Source organism: Falco biarmicus, chromosome 3 (genome assembly GCF_023638135.1).
Source record: "Falco biarmicus isolate bFalBia1 chromosome 3, bFalBia1.pri, whole genome shotgun sequence".
In the NCBI taxonomy this organism is placed as follows: domain Eukaryota; kingdom Metazoa; phylum Chordata; class Aves; order Falconiformes; family Falconidae; genus Falco; species Falco biarmicus.
The window spans coordinates 98,805,537-98,830,069 of record NC_079290.1 but is presented as its reverse complement, the minus strand read 5'-3'; the positions used below and the strand labels follow the sequence as shown (position 1 = coordinate 98,830,069).

The 24,533-nt window shown below is 38.7% G+C and overlaps 1 protein-coding gene across 7 annotated transcripts in view; it reads left to right on the top strand.

The window, feature by feature from the left end:
• The window catches only part of KIF13A (kinesin family member 13A), a 120,458-nt gene that overhangs the window by 82,873 nt on the left and 13,052 nt on the right, over positions 1 to 24,533 (top strand). For 4 of the 7 annotated variants that reach the window (XM_056332374.1, XM_056332378.1, XM_056332379.1 and 1 more), the window contains 20 exons: positions 3,222 to 3,432; positions 8,067 to 8,229; positions 8,887 to 9,027; positions 10,703 to 10,852; positions 11,322 to 11,486; positions 12,115 to 12,288; positions 12,831 to 12,982; positions 13,103 to 13,235; positions 13,347 to 13,493; positions 14,460 to 14,498; positions 15,811 to 15,910; positions 16,003 to 16,129; positions 17,168 to 17,223; positions 18,550 to 18,674; positions 19,694 to 19,870; positions 21,134 to 21,226; positions 22,066 to 22,218; positions 22,633 to 22,710; positions 23,245 to 23,292; positions 23,737 to 23,848. In XM_056332374.1, the coding sequence (XP_056188349.1) occupies positions 3,222 to 3,432; positions 8,067 to 8,229; positions 8,887 to 9,027; positions 10,703 to 10,852; positions 11,322 to 11,486; positions 12,115 to 12,288; positions 12,831 to 12,982; positions 13,103 to 13,235; positions 13,347 to 13,493; positions 14,460 to 14,498; positions 15,811 to 15,910; positions 16,003 to 16,129; positions 17,168 to 17,223; positions 18,550 to 18,674; positions 19,694 to 19,870; positions 21,134 to 21,226; positions 22,066 to 22,218; positions 22,633 to 22,710; positions 23,245 to 23,292; positions 23,737 to 23,848 (2,544 nt within the window). The remainder of the gene's footprint in view (positions 1 to 3,221; positions 3,433 to 8,066; positions 8,230 to 8,886; positions 9,028 to 10,702; positions 10,853 to 11,321; positions 11,487 to 12,114; positions 12,289 to 12,830; positions 12,983 to 13,102; positions 13,236 to 13,346; positions 13,494 to 14,459; positions 14,499 to 15,810; positions 15,911 to 16,002; positions 16,130 to 17,167; positions 17,224 to 18,549; positions 18,675 to 19,693; positions 19,871 to 21,133; positions 21,227 to 22,065; positions 22,219 to 22,632; positions 22,711 to 23,244; positions 23,293 to 23,736; positions 23,849 to 24,533) is intronic. The other 3 variants (XM_056332376.1, XM_056332381.1, XM_056332375.1) reach the window with 2 other exon arrangements.

The window sequence follows — 24,533 nt, the reverse complement described above, 5'->3', positions numbered from 1 at the left end:
ATTTGTGATGCTGGTCAAACACAGAACACATCAAAGAAGTTTACTTTATTCTTGTATACTGTGCAGTGGTTAAGTAAACAGTGAGATAAGGTTAGGCAGCTTCTCATTGAAGCAAACTAAACTGTTCTAGCTCAGGGCGGGGATTTTGATGAAACTTAGCAAAGCAGCCTGTGTCATAACAGTCTAGCTTGCTTAGAAAAACGCGCTTACATGAAATCTTAAGGAATTTGTTTAGCATTGTTTTTACTGGATTGACAGATTCCAGATGTGAATTAAGTGACATTGCAGCGAGGTAATAAATGCTGTTCATCCTATCGAGAAAATACATTCTTCTGGTTCAGTTCTAACATTTTGCAGAGGATTAACTGGATATGAATGGTCTTTTCAGGGCCATTGAACTCTTGTCACATAAATATGTAAAGGGTTGGGACTTGGAACTTGTAACACTGTGTGGAATTTGCTGTGCATTTGGCAGGCACTGGGTAGGATCTTCTCTAATTTATTTGAGTTTGCATGAGAAATCCAAAGTTGTGGAACATGGTGTTTAAATCTTACTTAAACACTATTGTAGTTCTTTTGAATTGTGAAAAACATGATTGTTTAATTTTTAATCTTCTAACCAAATGGCTTATAATTCACATTATAACTCTTTCCAAAGTTAAAATGAAGACTTTTAGAAAAGTGTAGATTTTTTTTTTTTTTGCATTTTATGCATTTCAATACAAGCATAACCCATCTTTTTTTCTCCAAACAGTAGTGGATTTCGTTGAAATTGCGTGGTTTTAGACAAGGTTATATTTAGACTAGGTTATTATGTTTTTCATGGTATAATTTGATCCTGTGGTGGCTGTGATCCTGTAAATCTAGATGGCTGAAAAGATCACTTTTATTAAGGAAATCTGCTCCCTGAACTTGGAGCTGCTCTTTGTGCCGTTTAGGAAAGTCTTGTCTTAATGAGTCAGCCTTAGATTCATTTCCTGTGTTTGCAAACACAATAGAGGGCTTTTAATTTCTTCCATGCCTCTTCTCAGTCTTCTGGGTAATACCTGATTTCTCAACCATTCTTGCACATAATTAAAACTGCTTTAGAGATTATGCATTGCAACCTATGCATGTGAAGGTAATTTTGTTATTATCTGAAGGAGTTAGGAGGATAATAATGATGCAGATCAGCATTAATAATTTGGTTTGTGGTCTAGAATATTAGAACTTGGTTCAGTTGTTTTTGTTACACTGTCTGTTTAAAAGCTAAAAATAGCTAACTTTCTGAGAATGTCATGTACTAAAAAGTAATATTTCTGGTTATTTTAAGATGCTTTTATGCATCACTGTTTTGCTATTTGGTTGCTGTTTATCCTGACTGGTTTTTAACTTTGTGCTTTGTAATTACCATTGTGGTGGTATTTTGTGATGCCTTTGTATGAAGCCAGTGTCTCTTGCATGGATAAGGCTAGGGCCACAGCAGCAACTTGCAGAAGTTTCTGCTGAAAATAAAGATGTGCTTTACATCAATCTTAGTATTTCAAAAAAGGATGCTGAGAGGCAAATACAAACTGACTGTAACAACAGAACCCTGGAGATCCTGTTTGCTTCTCTAGCATTTGTAATAGGAAGGATTTTTTTTATTTTTATTAAATGACTTGCCTCAATGGCAGTATCTGTTGAATTGCAGTGAGTTAGTTTCTTTAACAAAATTGGTCTCAGTTTTAAGTACAAAGTAAGTTGTTACAGGTTACTAAATACAGCAACGCTACATTGGTTTGCAAAGCTACGGGGGATGTGGTTTTTGGGAGAGTGTATGCATGTGTCCTGGTGCCCAGCATACACTACTAGTGATGAAAACCCTACAGAACCTTCCACGTGAATCTCTATTGCATGCTATAGTAACCCAACTTCTGGTTCATGTGACACTGTAGTGTCATAAAAACTTGCACATAATTTTAAAAGGTCTGGGGTTTGGTAGTGAAGGCAGGATGGCTTATAAATAAATCACACTGATGTGGTTTTGGGGGGTTTTGGTTTTGGTTGGGGTTTTTGTTTTGTTGTTTTTTTTGAGCAGCACACATCTAGTTCTGAAGTGGGGCAGTGTAGTTAAATCAAGGTTTATTTTTCTCTCTCCTTTGTGGCAGACTGGCATCCCAAAAAGTCACAGCAAATCTTTTCTTTTTTTTTTTTTTTTTTTTCTTTTTTTTTTAATATTTGCAGAGTGGAAGCAACATCACAAACAATTATTTTAAAGCTGAAGTTTTTTGCATTGGAAAATCCTGGCATGTCCTAGAGCTGCAATGTTGCTTCCCCTAATAATCCACCACTCCAACTGTGGAACTCCTCTCCCTTTCCCTTCTGATGTACAGAATCAGCAGTCTGTTTGGTGATGTGCTGTCACTCAGATACTCATCTAGAATGGTCCTCTTGCAAACCACTTTTTTTGCTCTATTTAAGCTTTCAGATATATACCAGTAGTATATAGAAGGAGCACAGTCTGGCATTGGACCTAAACCCAGGAGTAGACAGAGTAATGTTTCTTTAATTCAAATGCAGTGTGGATTTAACCATAGCCAATTGACACAGACAATTGTTTCAGGATAGAGTATCTACGTGGATGTTTGTTCTGGGTTGATACTGAGATGAAATGTGGTTTGTAAACGCAAAAGTCCCTTCCAGGACTGACTTTGTCTGCTTCAGTGCTGTGAAGTGCATTGGCAAATGCGATGCGTGACTAGTCCGACAATTTGTCTCAGCTGTCATCTGCAGCTCTCCAACATGTTTCATTCTCTGCCAAAATGGAGAAAGTAAATTGCTTTTTACTTCCTCAAGGAGTTTCCTTTTCTGGTTAACATCATCTGCCCTTGTATTTTGCTGTTTTCTTATTAATTTGTTCACTTTTCCATCTATTCTTTTTTTCCTACTGGGATTCTGGAACATATAACTTCACAGTACTGAAATATGCAATAGACAACAGTTTTAACCTTTGTTCTAGCCTCTTTGCATGCCATGTTTTTCTTGTTTAGATTTATCTATTTAATGCAATATTTATTATTTTGGCTTTTGTTTTGGGGGGCAATGGGTATCTTGCATTTGCAGAGATTCTGGGGTATGTTGATTGCTGTTACCAAATAAATAATGAGTGTTCTGTAATGCTGAAATGGCATTTTCTTACTTCTGGGGTTTTACTTTCTCTCCCCCCTGCCCCTCCTTTTTTTTTTTTTTTTTTCTTTTAGATCCAGTACACAATGTGGTCCAGATCTTGGAGAAACAGTACTTGGAAGAGAAGCGGAGTGCTCTTGAGGAGCAGCGGCTGATGTATGAACGTGAGCTAGAGCTGCTGCGGCAGCAGCTCTCCCCAGAGAGGCAGCATCAACATGGCAGCGACAGACTCTCCTACACGGCTCAGACTGCACAGCAGAAAGTAAATCTCTGGACAGAAGAGAGGTGAGAATACTGGAGTTAAAACAAAGGACTTAATAAGAAATACAAAGGCTGAAAGATGAGGTTTGAACCGTCTGTCAGAAACTGGTAATACTTTTTTGTGGAGTTGACATGCAGTACAGTGTCTGCCTCCACCAAAGTGTTAGCATTTCATTTAGGACTAGGTTCTGATGTGTATTGTGTGTACGAGATCTTCCTGTTCAACACATAAATGAAATAAGAATTTAACTTTTATTGATCAGCAGTATAGGGTTTTTTTGTTTCGTTTAAAAAAAACTGAAAAGTGCTTCTGAAATGTTTGGTATAGCAATTAATAGTTTAAGTTCGGGAAAGAAAGGATAGTGCAAAGATGAATTTGTCAGCTAAGACTTAGGAACTCCACTAAGGATATTGTGTGTTGGGAATATATGAGAGCACAGTATTTTGCAATCTAAAAAACTAAAAAAAAAAAAAAAAAAAAAAAAATACGGAAAATGGGAGTCCTTATATGTTGTATGTATGTGTTTCTAAAAGTAAGCCCAGCTTTGGAAGAAAACTGTGTATTTGGGAGCTGCAGAGTAGAGCACATTTGAGCTGTTTGCTGTGAGGTGAGCAGCTCTCTTACAAAGGAGTAGCACGGCACCTGAATGCAGCCTTGGGGAAGGATCGTCATGAGATGTGCAGGCTGGGAGATGGGAGCAGAGTTGTAGCAGCACCTGTGTGTTTGCATCTTTGCAATGAGGGAAGCTTGCTCTTGGTGTCATTGGGGAGAGATGGACGACAGCCCCGTGGAGAGAAGTTCTAGGGGCAGCAACTGAGGTGATTTAAGTTTTTGGCATACAAATGAGTATTCTGCCATTGGGTTAACTTAGCAGGAAGAATGACTAAGTGTACTAAAACGTTTCTTGTAAGTTTCTCTTTAATCTATTTTCTTTTAAAACAGAAGCTTAATTATTCACTCAGCATTTTTTTCTGTATGTAGCGAGTTTGACTGCTCTTTCCTATTCTGATTATTTTTGCTTTATTCTCCACCATTTAAAAAAAAAAACCAACAAATTCCATGTACAAGAGGAGTCTATAAACAAAGATAGCCAAGATTGTGTTGCAGCTTTCAAATTCAGAGTGTCAGAAGTAGAACAGATTTTGGCTTACTTTTTGTGCAAGGTTCTGTTTTGTAATTTCTGCTCAGTTTGGCCTGGGAAAAAGCCCTAAACAAATAACAAACTGTTGACCAGCGATGACTAGAATGTTTTCCGTGGCAAATATAGGGAGTAGTAGTACTGTGTTTCACCTTTAATTAAAATAATTGTTTGGCCCTGTAAGAGCTAAAACCAGAATCATTGGGAACAGAATGTAAAGCATTGCAGAGTCATGGTTGGGATTTGCAGGCTCTCTTAGGGCTGCAGAAGGAGTTCAAAATGAGAAACACCCTAGCTGGAATCATTGCTACTCAGAACTGCTTTGAGTTTAACAAGGCCATCAAGAAACCATTGAGTAGCAGAGATGAGAACTGGGCTCACTGGCAAGGGAAACAATACCTCTAAAAACATGCAACAGAGGGGAAAAGGAAGTAGCAAAAAACTTGCCCATTCTTGAGAGCAAAAAAATTGTAATTGATCAACTTAAAATTAACCAGCCACCATAACCGCATCATGACATAAAAAAAGAGAATCTGGAGTGATATCATGGCTAAGTGTTCTGCCAGGCTTCTCTTCTCAGTAGTTAGATGTTTCTTAGTAGGAGCTGTGCTTTGAGCAAGCGTTTTTGCCTCTGGATTTCGTAGGTGAATGCTTTGCTCTATGTAGCTGTTGAACTTCTTGAAGACTGTACTTTGTTGCATTGTATAAAAGAGGAGAATGAATGTTTTTTGTAGTGATCAGGAGGGAGTCTGATAATGTTTTGGTGACCCTGCCATTGAATAAGCAGTTTTCCGGAAGAATGGATCATCGGTTTCCTGTCTTCCAGAAGATCCTCTTCGGTAGCTTTTTATTTATTGATAGTTCTAGAAGAGGTTTGGGCATCTGAAAAAAGGGGAAAAAGTTGAATCTTCTTAAGTAAGAAACCAGAAAAAAGTACTTCAGGGATTTCTGCTGTGAAAGCACAGCAACATGGTGCTGAGAGGGTGGTGTGTACCAGGCAACTGGCCAGAGAGCAAGAAACGCAGGGAAAAACAGGATGTGAAGGACATGCAAAAGAGCCAAGTGTCTGGATTGCATGGGATTTGATTAGTGCAGATTTAGCTGTTGCTCTGTTACTGTCACACATGAAGCTGAGCTCTACCAGATCAGCCAGCAAAGTGAATTTGTTGGGTATCAGATGTAGGCATGTGGTTCTGTCAGATCAGATCAGCTAGAACATATTGCATGGTTTATTCCAGCTTTACACTGGCTGTGGGAAAGACAGATGATACCTGACCTGGTGTTAGAACTTGTTGGCATAAGATTAACCCATCCTAACTTTAAACAATTTTAATTTGTTGAGGTGAGGTGGTGTGGTGGTATACTGGACCAGAGGTTTAGTTCAGCATGTTGTGGAGACTTGCAGTGATTCCTTGTGAATGTCAGATATGTTTCCCTTGTTTGGCTTAAAAGATTGCTTCAGGATTTCAGTTTCAGTGGGTATTTGCTTTGATTCATATCCTGATGAGGCTTGTCATATGTTTTGTGTAGTAAGAATTAAGAAATCCTATCTAAAATATATTTTTTTTTTTTGTTTAAGTTTCTGGAAGGATGCTGGCACAGCTATATATGTAGAAAAACACAACTGTAATGAGGACTACCCATAATAATTGGTTGAGTTTCTCTTAAGTCCTCCTTATAGTCTTAAACTATTCCTATCTCAAGAACCTAGCTACAGTTGTTGTGGGAGCCTCCCCAAAAAGCTTGCCAGATGCCAGTTTCCTGGATCAAGGAAGGGACTGGCTGTAGCTGAATCCCGTGGCTCTTACAGCACTTACAGATCAAAGCTGCCTTCTGCTTCTCAAGCCAGCAGCTGTCTTGCAGTGGTTGCAGGCGTAGTGTACTCTCAGTATTAAGTACCATTGAGTGAGTAATTCTTGACTCTACCTTCATTTTCTGGTGAATCCAAAATTGTAGCTGTCCGGACTGTGTCGCTTCCATGGCCTGGAGTTGCTCATTTTATCCCGACGGCCTGGATAACAGAAGCAAGAGGCAGAGGGAAAGGAATTTTCTGTGTAATGCTGGGAGCAGATACGGAGGAAGTGGATGAAATATCTGCTGGTAGCAGCAGCTCTTTAAGATCCAGCAAAACCCACCGCTGTTGAAGATGTAGGCCAGATAGGTGAGAGAGACAAAGCTGCGTGTTTTAGCATGTTGAAGAAGGCACTAAAATTCAGGGCTGCTTGCGAGCACTGCTGGTCGTTTACCACTTTGCTGGTTCCCTGGTACCATACCAAAGCACAACTTGAATTACTCAGGCTGTTCTTTGGGATATTTAGAAAAAGGATAACCACTCAAGGACAATTCCGTTGGGGACTGAAAGGTGTATTACCAGTTTGTGGTTTGTGCTGTAAGAATATACAGAAGATCTAGGCTTGTCTGAATAAAAGCAAATAGGGAAACTTGGCCTGTATTCACAGCAAGGCCCATGAATGTCCTTGCTTGTCCGTAATGTAAAGTGTTTTGTAGAAATGAGAAGTGTATGTGCACAACATGGGCTGTATTTCACTAGGACTTTGCATGGAAAAGCTAAAAAGTCATCCACGAGAGTGCTGGTCACTGAAATGTGTGAAGTGTGATCGTGGGTGTTATGCAGATGATGAGATGCAGCAAGCGCTGTTGGGATGACAAAGGCAGGCAGAAAGGGGGACTTCACATTTGCTAATTGTGATACTTGTAAAAGGCAAGTTAAAGACAAGAATCCCAGGGGAGAGTGTATCTCAGTATCACAGGGGGAGGTACAGTATGTGTCATAGCAGGTTTGCCAGGTGTTACGTTAGAAGAGATTTGCTCAGACAGGCCTTAGAAACCTCTTTGGAATTTGTCCAGAGACTGTTAACTGTACAGAGTGCACAAGCTTTAACCTGTGCTCCTTCGTCTATTCCTTAGAAGGTACTTTGGGTATACAGAACTTCAAAAAAACTTCTTTTTTTTTTCCAAATGTGTACACTTGAGGTGACTTAAGTATATGGGAGGAGATCTGGGGTCTGTAGTGCTGCAAAGCCCCAGCTGTGATGTAAAGCCGTGGCTTGCAGTGATTGCAGGTTCCGACATCATGGTCTAAAGGAAGAGGGTTTTATCAAGATGAAGTCTCACGTGTTGGGACTGGTAGTTTCTGTGGAACAGGAATCCCAGATTCAAGACAAAGACATCTGCAATTATTTCATTTCTTGAAAATTAGGCATGTCCCTAGGGCTTTTAACAGATCATCACTGTAACAGCTCCCATCGTACTGTGCCCTTTCACTGGGGCATTATTGTGCTAGTCTTACCTCAACAGTAATACATTTGCTTAATATATGATCACTGCTTTTCCTCAATAAGATTGTCTGACACTGTTTCATGTTTGGTGATGTAGTGCTGTACAGCATTTCTTCATAAACTTGTTTCAGAAAAGACTTTGTTAGCATCCCCCATTTGCAGCTTTCCAATAATAGAAATAGGTTTCTGTGTATTTTTCATGTTACCTACTGCACCACAGGGATGAATTGTTTCGACAGAGCCTGGCTAAACTTCGAGAGCAGATAGTAAAGGCAAATACACTGGTGAGAGAAGCAAACTTCTTAGCAGAAGAAATGAGTAAGCTAACAGATTATCAAGTAACACTTCAGATTCCTGCTGAAAACCTCAGTGCCAACAAGAAGGTAATGATGACAAAGAGTGCTGGAAAATGTAGTTTTATGGCTAATCTAAAATACATAGACATATATAACATTCATCTAACTTAAGGGCATAAACTGTTACTTGTGTTAGACTATGCATAGGCAAAATACAGGTGCTACCTGACTTCAGTATATTGAAGGTGAATAATTTATAAGTAAAAATGGGAACATAGCATTAAGTATGGCTCTTGCTGTTCTTTCAAGTGTATGATCACCACATGTGCATGCAGTTTGTGAACAGACATTTGTGTTCTGTTTCTGTAAAACCCGTATTTTAATTATGTTTGCAAAAATTACTGGATTTTGTTACAGATGCCTACAATTTTTTTATCTTAAGGGCTTTGTAGTTGTAGTGCTGCTGTGAATATAATGACAGCAATTATGGTAATATGCTGAAGTGATTTGATTGAGTATGTCACTGTTCCTGTGTGAATGGTACTTGTCTGGGAAGGACAAAGAGGTCTGGGTCCTCTGACATGTATAGGGGATGCTGCGTTTTAGGACAGAGAGAGTATGGCTGGCATGCCGAGAGAAGCTGTATGTTCTGTATTTTGTTTTTTTTAGGAATGCAGTTTGAGTAGAGAGTTAAACTACTTACTTGCACCTTTCCTGCAGTGATTATTTTTTCCTCTGATTTAGAGGGGTGCAATAGTAAGCGAGCCTGCTATTCAAGTGAGAAGAAAAGGAAAAGGTACTCAAGTGTGGACTATTGAGAAACTAGAGAACAAATTGATTGACATGAGAGACCTCTATCAAGAGTGGAAGGAGAAAATTCCTGAGGTATTGTTTATGTTTTCTGAAAGGGATTGGAATGAAAAGCATTTGTTTTCTTTTAACCCCTTTTAGTATGATGTACAGATCAAGTGCCATGACTCTACATATGAAAAGGTATGATATTGTGGCTTTTTAAAAAGAAAATAAAACAAAACAAATGCCAACCCCAAAAACCTCCCCAACAACAAAACCCCCCAAAATTATGACTAATACTAAATATTCAAAATTCCCATGAATAATAAAACACAGCTGTGTCCTATCCTCGCTTGCATTCTCAGATGTAAGTGTGCTGAGATTATATATAATTGTGCTGCAGAAGTGACTCATGGCACCACTAAGAGAGCATGTGTTTACCTGGAATCATATAGGTGCCATGCAGATAAGCCCCAGCTCCGAATGGAAACAGCAAGCCTGATTCAGAAATAGAACTATTAAATTGTGGATGCTGCTTAGATACACTCAAGGTAAAGAACATATTAGTGAGGTAACACTTGATCTTAAAATATGAAATATTCTCTGATTTCATTTGTATGTCCCCCAAACTCAAAGCAGTGAAGGAATCAATTGAAGTCTACGTCAGTATTTCCATTAAAACTAGGTGGTATTTCCTGAGAATTTAAGTATTTTAGCCTTGGCAAATAAGCATGAGACTTTTCAGAAGCTTGTTTGTTTACTGGCGAGAGATAGACGTGAGATTTGGCGTTCCAGATGTCCTCTGAGTATCCAGGTAGAAGTGCATAGGAAGTATATCTTGCTGTCTTGTGGCTGATACGGAGCACCTAAATTACGTGTATCAAGAATCATTCTCAAATATGTTTGAACAGCTGTTGTACCTTTGTTACATGCCTTGGACGGGACAATGGGAATCTCTAAAATCATAACACAGGGGAGGTCAAGCCCATTGGAGACAACGATGATTTTGCTGCTGACTTTAGTAAGAACTGATAGCGCATCCTTTGAATATATTGTGTCTGCCTGAGCCAGGATCGTCCTTGCCATGACCTATGTTGTCCGTAATGCATGTGTTCTATGTGCTACATAGAAACACGTAGGTCAAATGCATGTGTTGAAGATGAAGGAGGAGGAGAAGGGAAGGAGCAAACCAGTCCACTGAGGAGTGCATATCGTGCTAAAAATCTGCATGAATTCTTTGTGGCTGTGTATGAGGTACTTGCATAGAAAACGCTGCAGATGTGAACTCAGCCCTATGGGAGTCATAAGAACACTTAAGTGGGAGTCATCCTGCACCTTCCCGTTTGCCCTTGTAGTGATACCCAGCAGCCAGACCAGCTATTCAGCCGGGGGATGATTTGTCTTGTCATTTAAGAAGTGTAAACAGAGCAGGAAAGTAAGGTGAAACTTCTTGAAATCAATGGCGACTGTGCTTGCTCATGGTAAAATCTGCTTTGTCTTGACATCACTAAAAATATAGAACATCATTTTATTATATCCCATAGTGAAGAAAGGATGGTATAAAGTCTCATTTCAGAGATTTCATTTCAGATTTGTGATATGCTTCTAGTCTCTTTCTACTTGTGTAACAGGAAGGGACAGAAAAGATGAGTAGTGATTAAATTAAAAGACTTAATTTTTTGTGCCATCATCTTCTACTACATGGTTATTTGATTTTGTGTAACCAGCGTACGGGGTTTTGACATAACTTGTATGATCTTTAAAACAGATAAGGAAGCTGATTGGCAAAAGAGGTGACCCTTTTTACGAAGCGCAAGAGAACCACAACTTAATTGGCGTCGCCAACGTGTTTTTGGAGTGCCTTTTCTATGATGTTAAGCTGCAGTATGCTGTGCCCATCATCAGCCAGCAGGGAGAGGTAACGCCCGGCAGCACTGGGGCGGGCTGCGGGGCTTCCTGCAGGGACACTGAATGTACACTGGTGTCCTAACAAGCAAATGATGCTTATTGTCTTGTTTCCCAGTGAGTAAGTGTTTTCCAAATTGCTAGGTATGTCTTCTGTTTTAACTGTTTACAATTGCCCAGCTACTAAAATAAAATTCCCAGTATCAATGTCAGTAACTGAGCAAAACCCAGCGTGTGATGGTTCTGATGTATGGTCATGCCGCTGTATACCTTTTCTGTGGTGCATGAATTAAAAAGGCCAGTGTTTCTGTGTACAAATATTTTTTTCCCCCTCCCTCTCTCCTCTTTTTTGACATTGTTGCTTTTCATTTGGTGGTTGAGAGCTGTTCAGTTCTGCCTTTGCACGCCTGGAGTTAGGTGTCTACCATCTTAATGCCTTTATGTCCTTTGTGCACAGGTTCTTAGTATTTGTCTTGCCTTAGGTTGCAGGACGGTTGCATGTTGAAGTAATGCGAGTCACTGGGTCTGTCCCAGAACGTGTAGTAGAAGGAGATGACTCGTCAGAGAACTCCAGCGAGAGTGGGAGTCTGGAAGTCATGGATAACAATGGAGAAATTATTCACAGAGCAAAAAAGCTGTCCTGCAGGGTAAGTGGGAACACATGGTGAAGTTAAGTTTCAAGGCTTTGTAACTATGTGGTCAGTCTGATGTGAAGTACTAAGCTCTGTAGGCTATTGCTTGCTTAAAATTCTCTGAAGAGAAAAGAGAGATTTCTTTTCTTACAGTTCAGTGTAGGTCAGTCTGTGGTTGCCAGTGGCTGAATTAATTTGCATTAGTTTCTAGTATACACAGGTCTGTGTCACAAATACTGAAGTTACAAGGGCTGTCCTTGGCAGACGCAGAAGGGGAAACAGTTTTTCTGTGTAACCATCTCTACTGTTTGTTTGATCATCTAATGTAGTATCTGTGGGTGGCGTCTGGATTTCATTTCTTCTGTCACAAGTGCTTCATTCTCCACTTGAGTTTATCAGCTTCCTCAAAGAAAACACGTACATGGGTGGGCAAGTTAGATATATGTTTTCCTTGCATCTGTATTTCTGTATATGCAAAATACAGGTTTCCTAAATAGGAACATCCTTACTAAGCGATTGGAGGAGTCCTTTAAAAATTCTTCTTGGCTGTTGGTACTTTTGGATTAAATACTTGGAGCTTAAACAATTTACAGTTGAAGAAGAAACAGTCGTATTTATGACAACGTCTGGTTTGTCTCCTCAGGTGAAAATAAAAGAAGCAACCGGACTGCCACCTAATCTTTCCAACTTTGTCTTTTGTCAATATACATTTTGGGATCAATGCAAGTCAACCGTAGCGGCACCAGTGGTGGATCCAGATGTGCCTTCACCTCAGAGCAAAGATGCTCATTTTACAGTGACCTTCTCTCACTGTAAGGTAACTACTGCTATTATGAAATAGTGTTACCGGTAGGATGGTATGTTTGAGATAATCTGTTTAGACTCTGAGCCTTGTTTTGTTGGGGAAAGGAGGAAGGAATCAAGTCATATAACTAATGACTTTTGACTATATTTTAGCATGCCATAATATTTCACTTCGTCACTTCTTCAAAATACAACAAAATGAAAAAAATCTTCTAATTAGTGGTCGCTTAAATTCAGATGTCATCTTTAATGCATGGGGAAAAATGTAGTTTATGTAATGACATTTATTATGTACCTGTTTGGTAAGTTCAGTGACTTTAAGAAAATCATTAGGGCTCTAACACTGTTTTTACAGAAATTTTCAAAGCATGAAATGCAGTATGCAGAATCAGGAATTGCTGAGAAGTTTCACAACTTTCTTGCCCAGAGTCAAGCTTTGTGATCCAAACTGTATGGTTTTACCATGCAGGTAGTTAGTTGTTGGGTGTGTCCTTACAAACTAGTTGAGATTTCATTTGATTGGATGTGATTTATTTTTTTTTTTTTCATTGCCAGGACTATGTGGTGAACGTCACAGAGGAGTTTTTGGAGTTCATTTCAGAAGGAGCTCTTGCTATTGAGGTGTGGGGTCACAGATGCACTGGCAATGGCAGCTCCGTTTGGGAAGTTGATTCTCTTCATGCTAAAACTAGGACGCTGAGAGACAGGTACAAATAAATTATACATGAATGCTTCCATCAGCTTTCCAAAGGCTTTCTAATACTTGTGGTGCACAAAAATATACTTTGGTGAGGCAACCATTAGTTTTTGTGGGGATGTCTTTTTAGGTGGAATGAAGTAACTCGAAGAATAGAAATGTGGATTTCCATACAAGAATTGAATGAGATGGGAGAATATACTGCAGTTGAACTCCATCAGGCAAAAGATGTAAACACAGGGGGAATTTTCCAGCTTAGGCAGGTATGTATCTTTTCCCTGTCTTCTTACTCATGCTTAAGTTGATTCTTACTTTTATTCTTAGTTTCTGATATTTTTTTTTTCTCTCTTTCTCTCTCTTCATTGCCTGTTCAGGGACATTCTCGCAGAGTTCAGGTGACAGTGAAACCCGTACAACATTCAGGAACATTGCCTCTCATGGTAGAAGCAATTCTTTCAGTCTCTATAGGTGGTGTGACTGCCAGATCAACCAAACTGCAAAGGGGCTTGGACAGCTACCAGGTGAGACGGTTCAGTTGTTCACTTCAGTTTGGTTTGGTTTTGCTGTTCTAGAGCCAACCCAATATAATTCCAAAAGGGACCTTAGCACACTGGTACATGGTATGTTTTTTTGCAGTTATACACACGTTTGAGGTTAATACATATAATGTGAGCATATGGTGCTAAATCTGCTTCTTTTTTTGTTTATAACTCAGTGTATAATGATACAGTACCAAGTGTGTTATTTGGATATACACAAGGCACCAGGAATATGAAAGTTGTTTTTACCTTTCTGTATAGAGGTGACCAATACTAGATTCCTAGTGCCATGCTTCCCTCCCTTATAGGGATGGCAGAAGTTGAGAAGGGGAAAAGCAGAAAGAAATGAATATTAGCAGAGAAAATGTCTTAATGAGATACTATTTACCTTTTTAAAAAGGACTGAGGTTTTATTTGAGCAGAATCAAGAATAGCCATCACTAAATGTGAAAGGGCAATTTCATGTAGCAGAAAAAGTCCTTAAGAAATATGAATGACTTCAATCTGATACTGGATAAATTCATATTGGAAATAAAGCATGATTTTTAACAGTGATGGCAAGGAGTAAGTGGAATGGGCCACCCACAGAAGCAAGGTGCTTTTGTCAGAAGGGTTACCTTTAGAACCACAAGTAAAGTAAATACAGATGAAACTATAAACCTTGATTCTGTCCTTTTTCTGGCACTGTATTCCGTGGGGTTTTGGTTCTTTAATAAATAGATTCACTAACACTCAAATCATGGCTGAGCTGCTGTAGTCTGTAGTGGGGAAGAAGAATCTATTTCTACCTGTTAATAAGACTTTGGTTATTTGAATGTTGTAATTTTAACGTGTTATAAGTTTGTGGCAGAAATGTTTGTGTTCATGTTTTGGGGTGTTTCTGTGAGTTTCTGTTGAGAGAAATGCATGGTTTTTTTGTGTTTTACAAAATTTATTTTCTCCTACCAGAAGGAGGAGGATGATGGTGGTGATATGGATAGTTACCAGGTATTGCTGCTGTTGCTGTCAATCCTGTGGCATGGGGCACAGCTAATGCTAATAGCCAGCAACTTTCAAATGAACAAGCGTACTTGAGCAAGCAAAATCAGCTTTGAAATAGATATGTGCTGTGCATTAAAGAGGCTACCTGGGCTATAAACCACTGCTATTTCAGTTTATCTCGTGACGTTGTACTCTTGCAGTGTGCTCTCTTCTCTAGAACTCAGCAGTCGGCTCTCCTAACTGGCTACATGAATTGCTATGTGAATAAAAGCTTAGAAACTTTAATTTAGAATGAAAACAGTTTCCAGTGAATATAATAGGGAAAAGAGCAACCACCTGCAGCTGCAGGCATCTTTCCCAACCAAATTAGGAGCACAGGATTTTTTGTTTGTTTTCTAAAGAAAACACTCTTACCTTTTATGTTGTGCAGTTTTCTGAAAATCTTGTGGGAGAGAGAGGGGAGGATGTGAGTGGGAATACAGAAGCTTCAGTGAAGCAATTTCTCTTATCTGCACAAAACCAAACCTTGAGCCAGGTGTTTTGGGTGATAAATATAAGGCAGTCACAGTTTAGACAATATAACAGAAGAGATTTAAAAGGTGATGACGGGCAGAAGAGAAAGTGCCTAAAACAGTAAAGTACCTTTCAGACTTCTGCGTGGGAGAATTATTTCTAATAGGCAGCCTTACAGAAGTAAAACCAGTTAGATGAGAACGCTGACATCCCTTACTAGGATAATGTGTTAGGTTTTAAAGCAATCTCAAAAGTATCAATTAAGGTACTAACTTCTTGCGGGCTGTTTATGCGCTTCCTGACATATCACAGAGAAGAACAAACCAGATTTTCTGTGATACCACAAAGCATGATTGCATGATGGGTTTTGTTTGCATGAGAAATCTTTTAATTGCACTGATAGCAGCTGCTGGCAATGGAATTTTGGGCAGGTTTGAGGGCGTACTGACCTGTCTAATCTTCAGGAGAACTTACAGTCAACTGATGATACCTGTTTTTCCTATTCCACATGCTGTTAAAAAGTTTGATTGCCACTTCTGTGAGTAATTCACTTGTGGTATATAATTCTGTTCAGCAACTGAGGCAGTCACATTTTCTTTTCCTCCTGTTGGAATCTGAGACTTAAAAGCAAATAAGCTTCCATTCGTGGGTGATGAGGTACTTAATCACTGTGCATGTCACTTGGGGAAAAAAGTTTTCTGCATCATGCAAGCTGTTTCATCTTAATTCTGATAAAATGATCACAGAATTCACTGCTTAATCTTAACCGCATAGCCTAATAACTTTTTTTCTCTTTCCACGCTAGGAAGAAGATTTAAACTGTGTACGCGAAAGGTGGTCTGATGCATTGATAAAACGCAGAGAATACTTAGATGAGCAGATTCAAAAGATCAGCAATAAACAAGGTTTGAGGCTTAAAAGTCCCTGTTATAAGTAATTTATTGCTTAGACCGTGAAAAATGTACTTCATATACAATACTGTTCTCTTTCACTGTAGAAAAATCTGAGGATGACATAGAACGAGAAGCCCGGCTGGTGGAACAGTGGGTAGGGCTGACAGAAGAGAGGAATGCGGTGTTTGTTCCAGCACCAGGCAGTGGAATTCCCGGTGCCCCCGCAAATTGGTATGTTCAGAAAAACTGTTGGAGTGGTTAGCGTTTTCTACATGAGCATTGCACACTACAAGGTAAAAATCTGAGGATGTTTTAGAGCTTTCTACATTTTCCTGTAATACTACCAATTACACTCAGTTGGCAGAAGGCTAGAAGGTCAGGCGCTGGTTTGAATGTTAGAAAGGTTGGCTTAGTTAGCATATTACATAGAGTAGCTTTGAGATGGCTTTTGAATTTAACGTAGTATTCAACAGTTTTACAAAATTCTGAGAAAATTATCCTGTAGTTTGACACCTTTCAGAAAAAAGAGTGGCTCAAAAATGAATAGTAGAACGCGATAATTTCATTTGATAAGGGGTGGAGAGCAAAGAAATTCTGATTTCAGAGGATGTGTTCTCTTCTGTTTCATTTGAATTTCTAACATTTCTTTTAATTTCATTCAAATCTGTGTTTTAACTAAAATCAGTTGAATTGACATGCAAAAGTGAGGACTGCAACATGTTAGATTTGGGAAAGTGTGGACAAGAAATACAGCTCTAATCAAGTGTACATTGAATCTCTGATAATACCCAATATCTCTCCTTCATTGGGTAAATGATGTAGTGATATTCTTTCCTCCCGTTTTTTCCCCTTATCCGCCTGAAGCAAGCTGTGGTCATATAGCTAAAAGTGTATTTATTGATATAAAGACTATGCCTTGCCAGTAGTTACGTATCTGGTTGTTTGAAAGGTTGCTAAGCTTTATGTATGAGATGACTACAGTCAGTTAACTTCATAAGAAACAGAACAGGATGTTTCAAACTCTCATCTTCACAGCAACTGAATGTGCTCGGCAGTGTGAATGAAGTTTTGGCAAAGCGCTACATTTAGCTGCATGTGTAGATAAACAAAATATTGCCTGTGCAACATAGGCGTTCATATTTGCCATCAAGAAGTTGACAGCTTTACTCACTGGTTACAGTTAATGAACCTTGCATGGAGATCTGTTTGTCCAAATTAGCTTAGGTATGAATTTGCCTTCCATGTTGACAGCAGTTTGTTTTGTTTCAGGATTCCACCTGCAGGAATGGAAACACATATACCTGTCCTCTTCCTTGATTTAAACGGTATGTTGTAACAGAAACTTGGATCTGGGGAATGAGTTTGAATCAATCAATATTGGTAAATGGAAGAGTGAATCTGAAATGGCTTAAGAACTCAAACAAGTCCTGGCAATGACACTGTCTGATATGGCTTGCAAAATGTTTTTTCTTCTGATTCTGTATGTGGAATAATTAAACATAACTATATTAAAATAAAGATAAAAATTGGGGAACATCTGAGTACAAGGGTAGGTTGTAAAACAGAAAATAGCGTAAGAGAGCAAGCTTAGTTTAAATTGAACAGCTGATAAGAAAATCCGGTAAACTTTTTGATGTACAAATCCACATGTCATCAAAGCACTGATGGAAAAACTTCCAGTGCTTTCAGACCTCCTTCCACTGAGGTATCTGTAGAGTCTTAAACAGCTGAGTAATGAAGAACGTGTTAGCGCTACAACAAGCGTTTTGGTAGAGAATCTAGATGTTCTCCCTGTGAAGATATTTAGTTTTTAGTGTGAGAAGCCTATTCATTTACATTCTTAAGACACAGATACACACCGTAAGCAACGAGAGGCTAGAATTAGCACCACATCCAAAGGCTGTTTAGGAAGCAAGTCTGTAAGTATAAACTTGGACATAAAGCAGAAGAGAATCCACAGGCCTTGTCACATCCAGCACTGCAGTGGGCTACTAGACGTGGTTACATAGGCAGCACATAAATACCTGCTTTAGAAGCTGCTTTTGGAAAATTATACGCACTCTTCCCTTCATCTGTGCTGACAAGGAATGTTTTTTTGTTTTTTCATTATCAGCAGAGATTAACAGACAGAAGATCAAACAGGATATTTGAACACATTGATGGATCATTGTACAACTCTTTGTTGTTGCTGTTGGTTTTTTGGGGGATTTTGTTCTTTTTGTTTTGTTTTTGTTTGTTTGTTTGTTTAGCTAAAAGCCTAATGTAGCCAGAACTGCTGTTCTCAATTTAAAGATTCCCTGATACATTAGAAGTGAGTTAAATAAGAGATGAGCTGGTTAGGCTGACAGGTGGATAAATCAGAAATATTCCAGCTGGGTACGTTGATGTGATGAATACCGATAAATAGTTCTGAATTCTGTTTAGGTTATGTGAGAATGTGTTCAGGCTGAGTCTTAGCTTAATTTTATTTCCCTTCTTTTGTATGCTGAAATAGTCTTCAAAATAATGTCTCGTAATAAGATTTATTAGGATTAAATGTATTATGAAGTATGAGTAGGACTTTATTACAGCTTTGTATTACAACTTTGCCTTTCTATATTAATATCCTTCGATATAAAACTATTTCATTCTTTGCACATTTGTTTCATTAGCTGATGACCTCAGTGCCAATGAACAACTTATAGGTCCCCATGCATCAGGAGTTAACTCAATACTACCAAAGGAGCATGGGAGTCCATTCTTTTATCTGCCGATCATAAAACACAGTGATGATGAGGTAAATTGTTAGCTAGCCTCCTTCTTGACAACTGCAGCTTATGTTAACACTTTCTTTGTATGTTTTATTTTCTACTTGTATATATTTAATCATTATTACTATCTTTCTGTCTTACAAGTACTGTTGGTATTTAGTGCTGCCTTGATTTTCTGGCCTATTACCTTAGAATTTAAGAGGATATGACTTGTTAGCTCTTCTGCCTTGATTCAGAGGTGACAAGTCTTAGCTTTTCTTGGCAAAAGAATAATCCAGCTGCCTGACTCAAAATCCCTTTTTCTTCCTTCCTCACCCTTTCATCATTCCTCGTGCAGGCTCTTGATTCTTCAGAGAAAACTACTTTGTTTATTGTGCACACTAGGCAAATCTTAATATTTCAATAAAACTTATTCCTTTATAGTACACAATTACTTTTTAAATATAAAGTTTGGGAATTGTTGGAAATGAATGGTTCTGAACCCATTTTGTAATGGCTTTAGCTCATTTCTTCCATGTACTGCACCAGCTCAGGCCATTGCTTTAAAGACCATTTCCAGAATAAATGGGACACCGAAGTTGGGGAGCAGGCAGGAGGAAGGCAAAAGATGTTCTTAAGGATGGGAGCATGTTTATTCTGTGTGGGACCTTATAACCTAATCAAACACAGACGGGAGATTTGACGCTGAATTTAATAAACTTTTAATACAGATGGAATAGGATTTGTTATAAGGAATAATAAGCACCTCCAGTGCTGCTTCTGCTTTCCTTTCTGTCTCCAGCTGTGTGAAGACATGCTTTTGGGGCAGAGTTTGCACAGTGCAGGGATCGTGCTGGCAGTTGTTTTCCCCAATATCTTACCACCTCTTTTGTGCTTCTTTTGATAAATTCCTTACTATGGAAAGGAGGTTTGACTCCACTTTGTTCAGTGATGCTTGTTTTTTCTCTCATTGAAGAACTGTCTTATTCCATGTCACATCATTGCAGATTATACCAGTTGAATCTTTGATTTCCCTTTCCTTCCTCCACTTCTTTTGTCTTTGTAGGTTTCAGCCACTGCTGCTTGGGACTCTTCTGTCCATGATTCAGTGCACCTGAATAGAGTAACACCTCAAAATGAGAGAATTTACTTAATAGTGAAGACTACTGTGCAGCTCAGCCATCCTGCTGCAATGGAACTGGTATTACGCAAAAGGATCGCAGCCAATATTTATAATAAGCAGGTAAAAAATGTATATGTAATTTTTTATTAATTTTATTTCATAGCGTTAATTTTATTAATGTGTTTTCTTAGCTGCTTGCTTCATTTTATATAAGTTTGGTCTCTAATTCTCTCGAAAGACAAATGTAAAATAGATCTTTATAGGTTGCAGTGAAACTGTGTGCTTCTGGTTAATTCCTTTGAAGTGTCCATTTTTCAGCCTGGTTCAAAATGCAACAGGTGCTCCTGTTGCAACAAAAAATAAGTTTACCTTCTTGTCTATACAACTTGAAACGTTCTTTGATTCTGGAAGTTTGTGGTAGATTCTCTAGTACCGGGTGACTGTAGGCATTCTGCTCCTGAAAGCATCTTTGGAGCCTTCAAATGTTCGTGTAAACACAACAGATCTTTTTTTTCTTTTTTCTTCCTCTTTGCGACTTTCTCTGTCAATTATAGACTAGGTTTGTTTCCCAGCACTACCCAAATGTGGCCATGCTACCCCCTTTAACATGGTGATTTTGGGTAGGGTGTTTCCTTTGGCCACGAGTGGTTGCTGTTCCCCTTGCTTTGCTGCTTCATCAGTTTAGACAATGAGCTGCTCTCTGAAATGATGTTCCTTTCTGTTTCCCAGATGAGACCTAGAACATATTTCAGAATTGCTTCAGTTTTTTGCATTGCAAATAGGGGGAGGAGCACAAACCAGCTGTTGTACTACTAAGCAACTTGCTAAGCAGCTGAATTCCATGCCTTTTTGTGTTTGGCATAGTGTCCTTTGCTAGTTTAGTGTATCTAAAATCCCTTATTAGGTGAAAGTTAAGTTAGCGATGTAAAGGCTAACTAACCTGACACTGAAGCATGTTAAGCTTGTAATTACAGCAGTGAAAACTCTGGTTACTGTTTCAGTTGTGGCTAGAAAGCAGAGTTATGCTTTGCTATTGCAAAAGGAATTTTCTACCTGTTTAACAGGTGGCTGACAAAATGAGAAAAGATGGTGTCTGTACATCAGAGACATACAGCTGCAGTCTCGCTGTTACACGAGGAGAGAGCATCAGCGCAAAACAGGAAAAAACTGTTACTGATTGAACTTAGTAGCATTGTATACTGAGCATAGGGATGTAAAGAGTACTTTATTGTTAATGCTAAAAAGGAACTTGCTAAATTATGGTCCTGAAAAATGTGCTTTTGTGGTAAAATACATTTTTGCATTGTGGTCTTTTATTTCTTGTCATGATGTCATAAATAATCATTAGCAAAACAATAATTGAAAATTACATTTTTTTCCTAGAGTTTTACCCAGAGCCTGAAAAGGAGAATATCTTTGAAAAATATATATTATGCCTGTGGAGTGACATATGAAATAGTATCCAATATACCGAAGGTAAGGTGTACTGTATTTCTCTGGCAAATTCACCAAAACAAACATAATGACTTACCGCAGTGGGTGATACCGATGGGGAAGTAAATGTCCTGCTTTGCTGGTATGAGGCGGCTTGCCAAAGTGTATATACCGAAGTTCAGTGAGGAGATAATGTTTATCTTTAAACAGTGGAAACCTGTGGGGTTTTTATTTTCTCTTCTACTGTGTTTAACTGAGTTCTTGTAGTAGAGCTATTGTTGAAATCACGTTAGTGTCTGCAAGAAGATTGTAGACGTTACTTGGAAATGTTCAGGCCAGTGAAAACAGAATAGCTGGGAAAATGAGTTCGCAGGAGTATAAATTGATCTTTATAGAAAAAGCTTGCACAAATTGTAAATGTACAATAAAATTTATTTTAAAGGTACACAAACTGGACAAATGAAAACATACTCTTGTCACCATATAGCTGTCACTTTTGTGCAGCAGTACTTAAATTTTAAACTCCAGATAAATCGCATGGCATATCTAAGATTTGGGAAGGAAGTTGCATTTACTTGCTTAGGGAGTTGTCATTAATTAATCCTTAATGTCTGTGATTTCAGGTTATATAAGCATTGTTTCTAGAAGTACGTTGACTACAGCAAATGTGCAAAACTTCTGAACATGACCTCTTCCTAGTTCAGCATCATTTACATCTATATTGAGAAGTTCTGGATCATTGATTTAGGATTACTGATAAAGTTAAGGATTATAGATCCAAATTAATTTCTGGATTGAGAAGGTCTAAAGAAGTGAATCAATACATCAAAAACAATAGGCTTTAATTTTTAAAAACTTCAATAGTCTAACTTGTAATTTAGGCTACAGAAGAAATTGAGGATCGGGAGACCTTAGCACTGATGGCCGCAAGGAGTGAGAATGAGGGCACGTCTGATGGTGAAACGTACATTGAGAAATACACCCGTGGTGTGCTGCAAGTGGAGAACATTCTGGGCCTTGAACGACTAAGACAGGCAAGGAAAAGACACTTCTTGCACCTTTTGAACTGGATCATGAGATTTCAAGTAGAGATGATTGATCTTTTAAAAATACTAAGTGTTGCTTTTTTTTCAGTTTGGGTTTTGATAGAGAACGTTGGACAGATAAACGTAAGACTGAGTTACTTCAGTGAAATATAGAATTCCAGTAGTGGTGGGTGTAGTAGCTATAGCTAACAACGGTGTAGTACTAGGAACCTGAACAGACAAAGGCCAGCAAATTAATTTCAGCTACAGATTTTGGTGGTTGTACATGCAAATGAAGATTTTGTAAATGCAAGCCCTGTTTGCTGCTGTTAGCCGCACTGGGGAAAAAAGTTTCTATCCTGCATGATCATTTCTCACGAGGAGACCATGGCATTGTTTTAGCATGTTCTTTTCTTTACACAGGCAGTCACAGTCAAAGAGGCACTCTCCACCAAGGCGAGGAACATCCGCAGAAGCATCAGCACTCCAAATGTCCACAACGTAAGGACTCTTTATCCTCTGGTAAATTAGTACTAATGGGCAGGGGGTGCTGTTTGTGTGCTGATGTGATGCTTGCACAATGGGATACAGTAATGATTATTCTGAGCGAGGACTAACCAACCTGTAGGGAAGCTGTCACGAGGCACTTGAAACCCCTGCCCACAGCTGTCCATCCCAGCAGGCAACAGAGCTGGCAGGGAAGTGGGAGGGTTGGGCGAAACTCTTCTGATAAGGATATTTGTTTTGATGGTTTTGGAAGTAGTTTAGCATAATCTGCCCTGAATCAGATTACTTTCTTCAAAATCCCTTTAAATTTTTTCATAGTGTGAAGAGAGAGTTTCCATTTTGTGTGCGTTTCATGTGTTCTGCTGTCACCTGTTCATACAGCACAAACAGCTGTCCCTATAAATAACCTTATCTAAAAGATGTAATGGAGAAGTTGTTAGGACCAAATGATCACAGTGTCTCCTCAAGGCATTGCATTTTATAACTAAAAATAGACATTTTGTCATTCTGTCTGTCGGTGTTCTGTAGGTATCCTGTAGCCGACTAGATCTTTCTGCCTGTGATGAAGATGATAAGGTATGTAAACATGACAACAAATGCTGCACGTTCTCAGATTTTTTTACCCCCCCTCTTTGAAGCAAGATGTATTTGAGCATTTGAGAGAAAAAAAAGGAAAACATATTTTTAATGGTATGTATACATAATGTAACTTCAGAGTGCTGCACTAATTACCTATTATCTTTAATTAAACCTTGTTCTCTGCTCTTCATATTAGAATTGTAAAAACTGATTTAAGAGGGGGGAAGTTACAGTGAAACAATATACCTCACTGAAAAGCTAATTAGCTTATAAAGAATCCATTTATGTGAGACAGGAAAACTCTCTTAAGTCAGTAAGTTGACATTCCTTCAGGTTTCTTTTGTTTTTTTTAAAAGAAAAAAACCTGCTTTTGAGTTTACCTATTAATTTTTCCAGGTTTCTCTGTATCAGCATGCGTATTTATGTATTTTTTTTTCTTAGGGTTGGTCTGAAAGTCACCTAGATATATCTGACTGTTGTTCCAGTTATCAGGATGTATCATGTTATGGTACTTTACCCAGGGAGTCACCTCGCAAGAGCAAAGATGGCAGCGGTGAGTCTTTAAAGTATATATGTAATGATAGTTTTTGTGTTTTTTTAATTACTGCATTAAACAGAGAATTAAATTATCAGTGCTCTTTTCCTACTAAATGCATTATCTAGCTGCTTGCTTTCGCAGCTGAACATAATGTGGAAGTAGGGGAGAAAGGGAGAAATGCATGAAGACATCCAGGAAAGGATGGGAAGTTGAGGGTGTCCAAAAAGCCAAGAGGAGAGCGGAAGAACAAGCTAAACATGAATCACAACAGTAGGAGGGGAAAAAATAAATTAAAAAAAAAGAGACAAAAAGGAACTGCTGTTATTTTTATGAATTTGAAAAATAAGGTGCTTTTGTTAAAGTGGGGAAGGGTCCTTTTGCAGGTTCATTATTGATTTGGATATTTGCTCTGCCATGTCAGTGTGTCGCAGGTGCCTTCTTTTTGTCAAGTCAAATGATAACACATTCTTCTTGATCAGGCAATACAGGTAGAGATACTGCTGCAATAAAGTGGGACTGAGAATTTATTCATTGCTTCCTTGCCTGTAACTTCCTTTTTGATCATCCTGGCTGTGCAGGATTAGTGGCTTGGTACCAGGGCAGAATTGCAGTGTTGTGAACCCAGGTGAGGCACAGGAAACAAAGAGCTGTCAGTTCCACTTTCAAGGACACTTCCCACTGTTTTTATGACTGAAATATA